The sequence below is a fragment of the Mesoplodon bidens genome (genome assembly GCF_964165515.1).
Source record: "Mesoplodon bidens genome assembly, chromosome: 19".
Lineage (NCBI taxonomy): Eukaryota > Metazoa > Chordata > Mammalia > Artiodactyla > Ziphiidae > Mesoplodon > Mesoplodon bidens.
This window is the reverse complement of record NC_138179.1, coordinates 17,806,834-17,821,541: the sequence shown is the minus strand read 5'-3', so window position 1 is coordinate 17,821,541 and position 14,708 is coordinate 17,806,834. Positions and strand designations below refer to the sequence as shown.

General features: G+C 44.5%; 1 protein-coding gene across 2 annotated transcripts in view; it reads left to right on the top strand.

Moving 5' to 3' along the window:
• Window positions 1–14,708, top strand: part of SMG6 (SMG6 nonsense mediated mRNA decay factor) — a 230,381-nt gene that overhangs the window by 86,896 nt on the left and 128,777 nt on the right. For both annotated transcript variants that reach the window (XM_081218995.1, XM_081218996.1), the window contains exon 11: window positions 11,582–11,698. In XM_081218995.1, the coding sequence (XP_081075121.1) occupies window positions 11,582–11,698 (117 nt within the window). The remainder of the gene's footprint in view (window positions 1–11,581; window positions 11,699–14,708) is intronic.

Sequence of the window (14,708 nt, the reverse complement as noted above, 5' to 3'; positions counted from 1 at the left end):
TATTAGGCACTCAGTAGCTGTCCAGCTTTCTTGATTAAATCAATCTCTAATTATAAACTCTTAAAATCTGAGGAGTTGAGGCAGTCATTCCCCTATTTAAAAATTTTGTTTAACAGTTTTATTGAGATGTAATTGATGTATTTTATATTTTTATTATTTTATTTTATTTATTTTTATTTATTTGGTCCTGTCGGGTCTTAGTTGAGGCACGCAGGCTCTTTGTTGCGGTGCATGGGCTTCTCTCTCTCTCTCTAGTTGTGCGCAGGCTCCAGAGTGCCTGCGCTCTGTCGTTGCAGCACGTGGGCTCTCTGGTTGTGTTGCGTGAGCTTAGTTCCCCGACCGGGGATCAAACCAGTGTCCCCTGCATTGCAAGACAGATTCTTATTCTTAACCACTGGACCACGAGGAGAGTCCCTGTGATTGATGTATTTTAGACTACACATATTTAAAGTGTACAGATTGGATGAATTTAGACATATGTATACATTTGTGAAACCATCACCACAGTTAAGATAGTGAACATATCCTTCACTCCTTAAAGTGAAAGTTCCTTGTGCTCCCTTGTAATCTATTCTTCCTTAACCTTCCCCTCCCAATCCCAGGCAACCACTGATCTGCTTTCTGTCACTGTAGATTAGTTTGCATTTTCTAGAATTTGACAGTAAGTTCTCTACCTCCCTCCCTCCCCTCCCTCCCTTTGGCCTGCCTTCTTTACTCCACACTGATTTTGACATTCATCTGTGTTGTTGAGTGATACAGTAGTTTGTTCCTTTTGGTTGCTGACTGGTCTTCCATTGTGTGGATATACCACAATTTGTTTATCTGTCCCCCTTGTTGATGGACATCTGGTTTTGTTTTCCAGTTTTTGGCTGTTATGCATAAAACTGCTATAAACATTCAAGTGTAAGTCTCTGTGTGAACATATGCTTTCATTTCTCTTAGGTAAATACCTAGGAATGGTCTACCCAGGTCATTTGGTAAATGTGTATTTTAACTTTTTAAGAAACTTCCCAACTATTTTCCAAAGTGGTTGTGCCATTTTTTATTCCCAAAGCAGTGTGTGAGAGCTGCAGTTACTCTGCATCCTCACCAACACTTTGTCATTCTCTCTCTTTTTGATTACAGACATCCTAGGGGGTGTGGAGTTTTTCGAGGTTTAGATTTCCCTACTGATTAATAATATTGAGCATCTTATCAGAAGTACATGTCCATTTGTTTTGTTGGTTGTTTTTTGTTTTGTTTTGGCTGCACCCGCGGGGCATGTGGGATCTTAGTTCCCTGACCAGGGATTAAACCCGCGCCCCCTGCAGTGGAAGCTCAGGGTCTTAACCACTGGACCGCCAGGGGAGTCCCTAGCATGTACTTATTTGCCATCTACATAGCTTCTTTGCTCATTTTTTGGTTTATCTTATTAATTTGAAAGAGTTCTTCATATGTTCTAGATATGAGTCCTTTGTCAGATATATATTTTACAAATATTTTCTCCCAGTGAGACAATTTTCTTTGTGGCTTCTCTTTTCATTTTTGTCTTTTAAAGAACAAGCTTTTTTTTTTTTAATGAAGTCTTTTTAAGTTTGATCTTTACAGATTTGTTGGCAAAGGAGCAGTTTAAAATAGTATTGTAGCTGATGCTGCTAATTAAAAAAAAATCTTCTTAATATCCATCTGATTAACAGTCTGAAGCAGTGCAGCACTGAAAATGCATAAGCAGCTTCATTTATGAAGAAAACAGTGCTAGGGCTCATGTGTTAAACAACTTTTTTCCCCTGACTGCCCTTGTTTGAAGAATGTACATACCATTGGTTTGAGATTTATACCTTTACTTATTTTTTGAGCAGCAAGTACATGTTTAAACAGCTCACTTAGCTTCTGCAGTTCGTTCTTCTTGTCATCTTTCGTCACTTTCTCATCACCTTCACTTTGTGCTGCTTGACGTGGATTTTACTGATCCGATGAGTCATAGCCTTGATGATGAAGTTCTCTTGCTTTACACCTTATTCTTTAGACAGAAGTTCTGTCTTCAGTGAACTTTCCCTTCTTTTTTCTTATTATCCTTTTGGTTGCCCCTGGCAGTTTCTTGCTCAGTCCAGATAAGGAGCCACACAGCTGGGCATCTCCAACAGCTCAGGCCAGTCAGCACACGATGAGAACAAGGGGCTGCAGCATCTGCACAGAGTATTCTCAACTAATTGAGAAACCGTCCTCAAAATGTCTTAAGAGCCCTTTTCTATGTGAAAGAGAAACGTTTCTGGAATCCTATGTCAGATCTTTTTGGGTTTTGTTTGTTGGCTTACTTTTGTTTGCTTGTTTTAAAATTTTCATTTTGAAATAATTATAGATTCACAGGAAATTGTAAAAAAGAAAAAAATGTACAGAAGGTCCTGTTCACCCTTCATCCCTCCTTCCCTAATGTTAGCATCTTGCATAACTTTAGTGCAGTATCAACACCATGAAATTGACATTGGTACAATCCACAGACCTTATTCAGATTTCACCAGTTATACATGCACTTGTTTGTGTTCATGTATAGTTGTATGCAGTTTTATCACACAGGTAGTTTCATGTAACTGCTTCACAATCAAGATGCAGAACTGGGGCTTCCCTGGTGGTGCAGTGGTTAAAAATCCGTCTGCCAGTGCAGGGGACACGGGTTCAAGCCCTGGTCCGGGAAGATCCCACATGCTGTGGAGCAGCTAAGCCCATGCACTACAACTACTGAAACCTGCACACCTAGAGCCCGTGCTCCACAACAAGAGAAGCCAGTGCAATGAGAAGCCTACGCACCGCAACGAAGATTAGCCCCCGCTCACCACAACTAGAGAAAGCCCGCACACAGCAACGAAGACCCAGTGCAGCCAAAAATAAATAAATAAAATAAATAAATTTATATATAAAAAAAAGATGCAGAACTGTTCCATCACTACAGAGCTCCTTCATGCTACCTTGTAAGAACCATCCCTGCCCCCTTCCATCCCCAAACCCTAAGCCCTGTTTTCCATCTCTATAATTACATTATTTCAAGAATATTATATAAATGAGATCATATAGCATGTAACCTTTTGAAGTCAGCTGTTTTCACTCAGCATAATTCCCTGACGGTCTGTCCAAGTTATTGTGTGTACCAGCTGTTCTTTTCTTTTTATGGCTGAGTAGTATTCCATAGTATGGATGTTCCAGAGTTTGTTTAACCATTCATCCAGTGAAGAACATCTGGGTTTCCAGTTTTAAGCTATTATCAATAAAGCTGCTATAAACATTAGCGTACAGGTTTTTGTGCAAACATAAGTTTTTATTTCTCTGGGATAAATGCCCAAGAGTATAATTGCTGAGTCATATCATAAGTGCATTATTAGTTTTAGAAGGAACTGCCAAACTTTTTCAGAGTGGCTGTACCATTTTATATTCCAATCAGCTAGGTATCTATGATCCAATTTCTCTGCATCCTCATCAGCTTTTTGCTGTTGTTACTATTTTTTGTTTTAGCCATTCTGATAAGTAGTTTTTTGTGTTTTTTAAAAATAAATTTATTTTATTTATTTATTTTTGGCTGCATTGGGTCTTCATTGCTGCACGCGGGCTTTCTCTAGTTGCGGCGAGCGGGGGCTACTCTTCGTTGTGGTGCGTGGGCTTCTTGTTACACTGGCTTCTCTTGTTGCAGGGCACGGGCTCTAGGCGTGCAGGCTTCAGTAGTTGTGGCACACAGGCTCAGTAGTTGTGGCACACAGGCTCAGTAGTTGCGGCTCGCAGGCTCTAGAGCACAGGCTCAGTAGTTGTGGCGCACAGGCTTAGTTGCTCCGCGGCACGTGAGATCTTCCCGGACCAGGGCTCGAACCCGTGTCCCCTGCATTGGCAGGCGGATTCTTAACCACTGCGCCACCAGGGGAGCCCCTGATAGGTAATTTTAACACTGTAGTTTTAACTTTGATTTCCCTAATGGCTAATGATATTGAACATCTTTTCATGTGCTTATATTTCACCTGTATATCCTTTTTGGTAAAATGTCTGTTCATGTCTTTTGCCCATTTTCTAATTGGACTGTTTGTTTTCTTTACTGGTGAGCTTTGAGAGTTCTTAATATAGTCTAGATACTAGTCCTGTGTAAGATATGTAGTTTGCAAATACATTTTCCTAGTCTATAATTTGCTTTTTCATCCTCTTACAGAGCGAAAGATTTTAATTTTTATGAGGTCTAGCATACCAGTTTTCCTTTTATAGATTGTGCTTTTTGCATCAAGTCCAAGAATTCTTCACTTAGTCCTAGATCCTGATGATTGTTTTCTATTTTTTGTCTAAAAGTTTTATAGTCTTTATGTTTTACATGTAAGTCTTTGATCCATTTTCAGTTAATTTTTGTATAACGTGTGAGATTTAGGTCAAGGTTCTTTGTTTGTTTGGGGATATCTAATTGCTCGAGCAAATATTTGCTGAAAAGGCTATCCTTCTTTGACTTAACATCGGGAGCGATAATTCCTCCCACTTTGTTCTTTTGCACAATTGTTTTAGCTATTCTAGGTCCTTTGCCTTTCCACATAAACTTTAGAATAAGCTTGTTTTCGTCTACAAAAAAATTTTGCTGAGATTCTGATAGTAATTGTGCTAAACCTTTAAATCTTTGTGGGGAGAACTGACATCTCTGTGATATTGATTCTTCCAATCCATGAACATGGTAAGTCTCTCCAATTATTTTGGGTCATCTTTTATTTCTTTCATCAACACTTGTAATTTTCAGCCTAGGATCCCATTCGTATTTTGTTAGATTTACACCTAAGTATTTCATTTTCTTTGGCAATACTGTGTTTTTAATTTCAGTCACCACACAGTTATCTCAGAGCTTTTTGTGCAGAACTATGGAGTGGTGTGAGGTTTTCATGTTCATGGCAAAGGAGAGAGGAGGAGTTGGAGTTTGAAACTTGAATCACAGGCATTTGAAAACCAGGTATGAAGAATTCCCTGGTGGTCCAGTGCCAAGGGCCCAGGTTCACTCCCTGGTCGGGGAACCAAGTTCCCGGAAGCCGTGCAGCACAGCCAAAAACAAAAAACGAAAAACAAAAACACCAGGTATGGAAACAGTGTAGGTGTAAGAGCAAACAGACTTGGATTCAAATCCCATCTCTGACACTTAACTGACTTTGTGACCTAGGGCAAGTCATTTAACTTCTCTGAGCCTATTTTCTCAACTGTCAGAAAGGGAGAATAACACCTCCTGTGCAAATCTTTTGTAAAGCTCTGAGATAATATATATATATGAATGCTCTGTGTCTAACACAGCTCTCCCTATATCTTAGTTATTATTTCTGGCCACAGTGGAATCATCATTTATGATCCACAAATGGAGAGGCAAGTGTACCTGCTGTTAAGAGCAGCAAATGTTTCTTGAACCCCTTCATGGTGCTAATTTTCAAGGATGTGAAGTCTTGACATAGCTCTTGTCCTCAAGGGGCTTATAATTTTGTTGAGGAAACATGCTATATGTATAAAAATTCCAGGACTAGGCATCACTTGTTAAGTTCCAAATGTGTGGTGCGGACAGTGGGTGCATCACAGAACTTTTTCTTCCTGGGTTTTGTTTGCCCTTTCGTACCCTGTTCATCAAGGTGGCTTCTGGATGTTGTTGATGAGAGAATGTGTTGGGGTGGGAGGGGGTGTGTACAGATTTAGGGGAAAGGGAGTCATGCGGGAATATGTAATTAATTTTTATACTTTCCCCAGTAAACCATCGACCCTTTTTATGATGTCATGAGGGATTCCTTAATTTTGCAGCTGCTTCCTGATTACGTCAGAGAGGAGCCTCTCACCCCACAGCCTGGAGCTGCACTCATACAAGAATTGGAAACAAATGAAGTGCTGAATATCTAATGGCTTCCACAGGGAGAACCAGTTCAGACTTCCCAGGCCTCCTTCTGCAAGGTCTTCCTCAAGTATTTCTGACCCCCTGAAGTGTCTTTGTTCTGGAAAGACAGGACTGGCCCAGAGCCAAGTGGGCGGGAGCCTGGGGACTCCTCCCTCTCTCCAGGTGTTCTGCATTCCCACATTTCTACCCCTTTCCTGGATCTCATTTGGTGGGTGTTGCCCTTTTTGAGGTCTCAGGATCCTCTGGAACTTGCTCAGATTATCAGTGAGAGTCCTTCCCTCCCCCACATCGTCTCCACCTTCTCTTCTCTTGATTTTCCTTCTGCAGCATTTCTCACATCTGTGCACTCCTTTCCATTCCCTCTCCCACCTCTTATAAGAAAGATGTTACATTTATTTGGCATTATAAAGTTTATGAAGCGCTCTACATGTAATTCCTCTTAATTCAAACAAGTTCATGTCCTCTTAGCTTCCCAACCAGTTTGCCTCCCTGTTACTTTTTTCCAGCTATGCTAATCTGTCCTGAATGCTTTAACTGGATTAATCTTCATAAAATACTCACCTCTGCCTTCACTCAGGAACCCTGAGCGAGTGTTCTCTTCACTGGCTGTTGGGTCAAGCCTGTGTTCCTTGCTGTGGCATCGCAGGCCCTATGCTTTGTGGTCCCTGTTTTACCATGTGCCGAGTACAGCGCTTGCCGTCTGGGTACACGCCTGGTGTGTCCCTGCCTGTGTGCCTCTTTAGCACGCTCAATCCCTCCTTCATCCTGCCCAGTTCATCTTTTGTAGCCCTGCTCAGAAGTGCTCTCTTCTATGAAACCTTCCTTGATACACACTAGCTGGAAATGATTTTCTTTCCTTCTGGTGAGAGAAAGCATCTTATTTCCACCTTCCTATGGCATGTAATAATACATTGTCTTGAATTACAGCTATTTGGGTGTTTGTGTATTCTTCCTGTCTTCCTCGTTAGAATATCATCTTCTCATGGACAGTATCCTGTTTTCCTTTATATCCTCCACAATTGGGCTAAATAAACAACTTTGGAATTAGTCGGAGAGGTCACTTTGTTAGGAGGTTGGGATTTTCTTTGCCCCGACATCTACCCGCTAAAAGAAGTCAGAGTTTTATAATCCTAGAAAATCCAAAAGGAGTAGGGGCTCTTAGGGAAGAAACATTACCTTCCATGTTCCTTTGTCTTGTCTCAGACGTACCTCGTTCAGGAATATGTCATGGATTGCCTTCCACCCAGTCAGCCTGTGTTCTGCCATTGTGCATGAATAATTTGCTTGGGTGTATTGGTGCCTGATTTTTCTGACTCATTCATTCTCCTCCTTGGGGAATAAAATGATGCCCTGATGACCTGGACATCTCTGCTCTTGCTGTGAGATTTTTGTATGGTTCCTATGAAATGACTGCTTCTTCCACCTCCCTTTCAGCCAGCAGCTGCCACAGGGAACTCCGTGGCTCAAACAGCAGCAGTCGAAAGATGCTCTCACTGCCCACTTCCTGTAGACAAGGAGGTTTTGGTGGGCTGCTCAGGAACTGTGCCAGCTCTGTGTCTGACTGGTGACTGACTCATGAGAAAAGCAGCCTCATGTCTGAAAGATAAGAGCCAACAAATCGCCTCCAGGTGGTGTTAGTTTGGAGGTGACTGACCATTCATTTCCTCTCTCTGGGAGGAGCCGGTGGGGATGGAATCAGTGAATAAGTGGTCTTGCCTGCATTTTTCTCCGGCTGTTAGTGAAGCAGCTGAGTAAATGGTTGGTTGGTTCTCTCTGCTGGAGTGGCGAGTGGACCCCAGTGCCCTCTGAATGCCTTCTGCGGCTGTCAGGGTAGCAGACTTATGTGTCATCCATCCTGTGTCTTCCCTTCATTACTCTTCTCATTCTCTTGCTAGGAAGTTGGCTGTGTGCACCAGGCGAACTCTGCTTGTTCCATTGCTGCCAGGTTTTTCTGTGACCCGGCAAACCTCATCCCTACTGATTTGGTTTCCTCCAGATCGCTCTGTGACCCAGGAATTGATCAGAAGCAATGGTTCTGAACCGCTGTCCCTTGGCTGGGCTCAGTGTGTCCGGGCAGGTGGGCCTGCCTCTCCTGCCCTCCTCTTCCCTCTCCCCCCACTCCTGCCTCGCTCCCATTTCCTGCAGGAGGACGCTCTGCCATCCTGGAGCCGTCAAGCACAGCTTTGCTTTGGCAGCACCGTCGCACACACACTGGTGGGAGAGGGGACGTGTTTATCACTTTTCCTGGAGATTATCTGTTTAAGCACTTCTCTGACAGTTACAATAACAAGGGCAGTGTGTTGTGTTTCCCAGCAGAAGGACACTTGCTGTTGAAAGATGTATAGCACTAATTAGAAATACATAACATCCGGCCACATGGCAGCCTTCTCCCGGCCGCTCCATTTCCTGATTTCATACAACTTTGACGACAGTTGGTTTATGTTTTCCATGAATATGTTCTCAGAGAAATGAGAAGGTCTCCCTGTTACATAGGAGCGGGAAGAGTGTTTCTGCTTGAGCAGGTATTTGGCCAGGGGAATAGTGGGAGATGTGGTCACCTGCCCATCTGAGAGCATGTGGGAAGGGGCAAACCCGGTTCAGACTCCAGGTGACTTTCTTGGTAAGAAAGATTTCCATCCGACTTCCTTAGCCAGAACCATCCCCCTACACCCTGGAGCAAGCCTGCTTTTGGAAAGAAGGGAAAAGGCTGTTTCACAATGTTAATGAGTTCCTCAGTTCATGTCAGGCTCCAGCTACCTGACACAAAGCCAGAGGAACCCAGGCAAATACCAAGGCGAACAATGCTTTTTCCTTCCCCACCCCACATCACGTGTTGGCCTGGCCCAGCCCGCTCTAGGGATATATATGGGCATCTCCAAGACCGGGACCAGTTTCCTAGGCCTAACCCTAGAGTGGGCGGACCTGGGAATCTGGATGCTGTTTTCCTACCCACTTACATAAGCGTGGGTACGTCTCAAGGACTGGCATCTTACAGCTTCTAGTCCACAGAAGCCTAAGTGAAGCACAGAGCATCTCCTGAAGATACCATAGCACTTAATACATTTCTCCCTGGAGGCACTGGGTCTGAGTTGCCATGGTTACTGGGGGGTAAACAAACCGTTTGCAAGGTCCTAAGATTGCAGGGATCCTGTTTTATTTGTAGCTTTGTTCTTCAGCACAGGGTCAAGGACACTGTAGATGTTCAGTGCCTACGGTACCACTGAGCCTTGGAGGAGGGCAGGCCTTCCAGAAAGTGCTGTGTATGAAGAGCTGACGGAGACCCAGGCATTCTGGCCCCCAGATAGCTGTGATATCACCACCTGCTTGATCAGAGCAGAGCAGCTTGCTGATCTGTACCTCCCATCAGTTTAACCATCAGTTAAACCAGAACACAGCAGGGAGTGCTGTCGGGCCCGTCCTGGGGCGGTGGAGGGGTGGGGGGGGTGGGTGAAGGGTTGAGGTCACATAACCATGGCAGAGCAGTCATGAAGCTACCTTTTAGCTGCTGCCCTGAGAGGTAGTTGAGCCCTTGCAGACACAGCAGAGAGGCTCCAGTTGTCGCTTCCCCACCTGGTCCCCAGACCTCATAGCAAGAAGCTTTAAAAAGGAGCCAGCCTGGACTCCCCAGAGGCCTCAGTGTCATTGTTCTTAAGCAGTTCTCCCCCTTGAGCCCTAGCCCTGTGCTCTCTGAGAAGGAGTCTAACCTGAGGTTGATGTTCATCATGAAAATAGAAATGGTCTTGGTGAAAGTAATCTCCCTTTGCCTCATCTTATCCTTATCGAGGTTGATGAGAGTGTCTTCTTGTAGTCTTGGGCTTCTGCCAGTCCTTGGAGCTAAGATACCCACCTCTATCCCTTCTGAGGGCCTTCTGTGTGCAGGTAACTTCTGCCTAAGGTGCCCAATTGATGAGGGGACACTAATGGGTACTCAGTGTGTCAACTACCAGGATGTGGCCTCTCCTAGTTCCCTCTGTTATGGACTTACTCTCCCATTCTGGGATTTGTTGCTGATTAGAGGCAGGCTGCTGGCAGTGCTTGGCAGGGGCCTGGGCTGAGCTGGGGTGGTACAGACAGTCCTGTTGCCTATAGTAAGGGTGGAGGAGAGAAGTTGGCAACCTTTCCTTGGGATGGCTTACACATCTTCCCCTCCCCTACTTTCCATCCTCCCTCCGCTTTGTTCTTAGATGCTTGTTTTTTGTCTCTCTAGCACAGGTTTAGGGCCTTACCGGAGGAGGAATGAGACTGGTGATCTATTCTAATCACATGGATTGTTACCACTTCCTTACTGCCTGCCACAGTTGAACTGGAAAGTTAGAGGGTGACATTTGGGACCATTGGGCATCTGGAAGGATGGCGGTGAAGGCCACTATAGAAGAATTGCTACACTGATGCTATTCATATGTTGGGACCTTCTGAACAGCAGCCCGTTCCTTCTCACCCCCAGGGCTTTCTAAAGTGGTTTGGGGCTGGCTTTGCATACTCCAGTCATGTTTGCTCCTGTGGCCAAGACGGTTAGGAATAACTGTGGTTGTGTAGCATCTCCTGGAGTAAAGACTTCAATTAGGCCCCACTGGAAAGATGAGTATCAATGAGGGGAGAGGCAGGAGGGCCCCCCCTTGGCTACTGAGGTTAAAATGCAAGCAGGGACAGAGATCAAACATGTGGCTAATTATCCTTTTAACACCTGGAGATTCTGGGAGTTCTCCTGTATTCAGACAGAAGGAATTAACGGATCAGCTGCTGCCAAAGCAAGCGAGCCTGGCCCCTGATTCCGTCTCCTGTGCATATAGGGTGTCTCCTGCTCTGAGGCTGCAAGGCTGGACTGCTGCCTTCTGTTGGTCGCCTGTTTCTCTCAGGTCTGGATGATGTGCCCATCAGGGAGGGCCACGGACAAGGGGCAGGTGCAGGCAGTGGTTTGAAGGTGTGTATGTAGCTCTCGCTAAATAATAGCTTTGGCCACCACCAAGGTGGCTCCTTTCCCTGACCTGCGGCCAGAGGGAAGTTGGGCAGGCTGAGAAAGTGAGGGGGATAGGGTGCTAGTATTGGAAACCAGATTTATTCCTTAGCCCTAGGGGAGAGAACTTGTGAAAATTAAAGCTAACACTGATTAAGTGCTTATTATGTGCCATGCACTGTCCTATATAAAGTTAACTCATGCGGTGAAAATAGGTTATTTGTTTCGTGTGTGTTCTCTGAGGAGGAGGAACAGAGAGAAGGTGAGGAGGAACAGAGAGAAGTTAAGGATGGAACCAAAGTTTGGTGATTCAAGAAGATAACTTTTAAATGTGTATTTTTCTGATCTTAATTGGTGATTGTATTCTCGCTATGTATACGTTAGAGAGACTGAGTTAATTAAATATGACTTCTTGTTGCTGTTGCTTCACATCATCAGCAGGCAACTAAAGGCAGAGAGCATGCAGGTGTGGCTCAGGCTGCTCACCTTGGGGTAACTGATCCTGGGGAAGTGATGTGATACAGAATTTACACAAGTGAGCCTTATAGTAACCTTATTGAGTGCTTACCCACAGGCCGGTCATGGTGGTAAGTGCTTCACGTGCATTACTTTAGTTAGCCTTTCACTACCCTTTGAGAGAGGGAATATTACAACACCAGTCTTAGATGAAGGGCAAGCAGCTCGGTGATACAAGCAAGGACTTGCACCTAGTAAGGTAGGGAAGAGGAGCCCTTGGCCCCCGGGATACTGATGGGCTTCCCTTTTCTCCTGCTCAGACTGCTTCTCGGAGGAGTGTCGCTCTGTGATCCAGGAGCAAGCCACAGCCCTGGGCCTGGCCATGTTTTCTCTCCTGGTGCAGCGCTGCACTGACTTACTGAAGGAATCAGCCAAAGGTAAGCAGATGAGGGGCCCTGACTGGTGGACTTCCCAGCTCCTGGGTCCTGCCCAGACAAGCTCAGAATGCCACGCTGCTGTCTCTGCGTCTTCTCCCTCTACTCCAGGCTTCCTTTTGCCCACCTAACTAGTCCCATTTCCTCTATGGCCCTCTTTCCTCCTTGTAGAAAGGAAAGGAGGCCTCTTTCCTCCTCTCTCTCTTCTCGCCTTTAATAGTTAGGATTTTCAATGTACCTCTGAACTACTGCATGTTCCTGCAACTTAAAAAAAAAAAAGAAAAAAGAAAAATGAGTTTCCCTTGGTGTTCATAATCCATGTTTTGGTTTCCCCCTCTATCTATATGTCCCTGTTTGTCAGGTACCTGGTGGGGGCTATAACCACTGTGGACCAGCCATCTCGGTAGACTCACTGGACCAGAGCAGGGGTTCTTTTTAGCGCTTTGAGCAGTGTCCCCTTATCCGTTAAGGCTGCCCTTAGAATTCCAAGCCTGATTGCTGAGCCGTGTAAGGTAGGTCTGAAGGGTGTACCTTTCTTTCAGCTTCTGGATTAATTTTGATGAGTGTGAGGCTCCTCTGTTGTTCCTCTGCCACATCAGCTTTTTTTTTTTAATGTAATTTAATTAATTTTTTTATACAGCAGGTTCTTATTAGTTATCCATTTTATACACATGTATACATGTCAATCCCAGTCTCCCAATTCATCCCACCACCACCACCACCACCCACCTCCACTTTCCCCCCTTGGTGTCCATACGTTTGTTCTCTACATCTTTTTTTTTTATTAGTTTCTGCTTTATAACAAAGTGGATCAGTCATACATATACATCTGTTCCCATATCCCTTCCCTCTTGCGTCTCCCTCCCTCCCACCCTCCCTATCCCACCCCTCCAGGCAGTCACAAAGCACCGAGCTGATCTCCCTGTGCTGTGCGGCTGCTTCCCACTATCTATCTACCTTATGTTTGGTAGTATATATATGTCCATGCCTCTCTCTCGCTTTGTCACAGCTTACCCTTCCCCCTCCCCATATCCTCAAGTCCATTCTCAAGTAGGTCTGTGTCTTTATTCCTGTTTTACCCCTAGGTTCTTCATGACATTTTTTTTCTTATATTCCATATATATGTGTTAGCATACAGTATTTGTCTTTCTCTTTCTGACTTACTTCACTCTGTATGACAGACTCTAGGTCTATCCACCTCATTACAAATAGCTCAGTTTCGTTTCTTTTTATGGCTGAGTAATATTCCATTGTATATATGTGCCGCATCTTCTTTATCCATTCATCCGATGATGGACACTTAGGTTGTTTCCATCTCCGGGCTATTGTGAATAGAGCTGCAATGAACATTTTGGTACATGTCTCTTTTTGAATTATGGTTTTCTCAGGGTATATGCCTAGTAGTGGGATTGCTGGGTCATATGGTAGTTCTATGTTCTCTACATCTTTGTGTCTATTTCTGCCCTGCAAACTGGTTCATCTGTACCATTTTTCCAGGTTCAACATATATGTGTTAATACACAATATTTGTTTTTCTCTTTCTGACTTACTTCACTCTGTATGATAGCCTCTACATCCATCCAGGTCTCTACAAATGACCCAATTTCGTTCCTTTTTATGGCTCAGTAATATTCCATTGTATATATGTACCACATCTTCTTTTTTTTTTTTTTTTTTCGGTACACGGGCCTCCCACTGCTGTGGCCTCTCCCGTCGCGGAGCACAGGCTCCGGACGCGCAGGCTCAGCGGCCATGGCTCACAGGCCCAGCCGCTCTGCGGCATGTGGGATCCTCCCGGACCGGGGCACGGACCCGTGTCCCCCGCATCGGCAGGCGGACTCTCAACCACTGCGCCACCAGGGAGGCCCCGTACCACATCTTCTTTATCCATTCATCCGTCGATGGACATTTAGGTTGCTTCCATGTCCTGGCTATTGTAAATAGTGCTGCAATGAACATTGGGGTGCATGTGTCTTTTTTTTTTAATATGTATAAATTATTTATTTTTGGCTTTTGGCTGTGTTGGATCTTCATTCCTGTGCTCAGGCTTTCTCTAGTTGCGGTGAGTGGGGGCTACTCTTCATTGTGGTGCACCAACTCCTCATTGTTGTGACTTCTCTTGTTGCGGAGCACAGGCTCTAGGCACGCAGGCTTCAGTAGTTGTGGCACGTGGGCTCAGTAGTTGTGGCTTGCGGGCTCTAGAGCTCAGGCTCAGTAGTTGCGGCACACAGGCTTTGTTGGTCCGCGGCATGTGGGATCTTCCCGGGCCAGGGCTCGAACCCGTGTCCCTTGCATTGACAGGCAGATTCTTAACCACTGCGCCACCAGGGAAGCCCACATGTGTCTTTTTGAATTATGGTTTTCTCTGGGAATATGCCCAGTAGTGGGATTGCTGGGTCATATGGTAATTCTATTTTTCATTTTTTAAGGAACCTCCATACTGTTCTCCATAGTGGCTGTATCAATTTACATTCCCACCAGCAGTGCAGGAGGGTTCCCTTTTCTCCACACCCTCTCCAGCATTTGTTGTTTGTAGATTTTCTGATGATGCCCATTCTAACTGGAATAAGGTGATACCTCATTGTAGTTTTGATTTGCATTTCTATAATAATTAGTGATGTTGAGCAGCTTTTCATGTGCTTCTTGGCCATCTGTATGTCTTCTTTGGAGAAATGTCTATTTAGGTCTTCTGCCCATTTTTTGATTGGGTTGTTTGTTTTTTTAATATTGAGCTGCATGAGCTGTTTATATATTTTGGAGATTAATCCTTTGTCTGTTGATTCATTTGCAAATATTTTCTCCCATTCTGAGGGTTGTCTTTTTGTCTTGTTTGTAGTTTCCTTTGCTTTGCAAAAGCTTTTAAGTTTCATTAGGTCCCATTTGTTTATTTTTGTTTTTATTTCCATTACTCTTAGGAGGTGGATCAAAAAAGATCTTGCTGTGATTTATGTCAAAGAGTGTTCTTCCTGTGTTTTCCTCTAAGAGTTTTATAGTGTCCGGTCTTACATTTAGG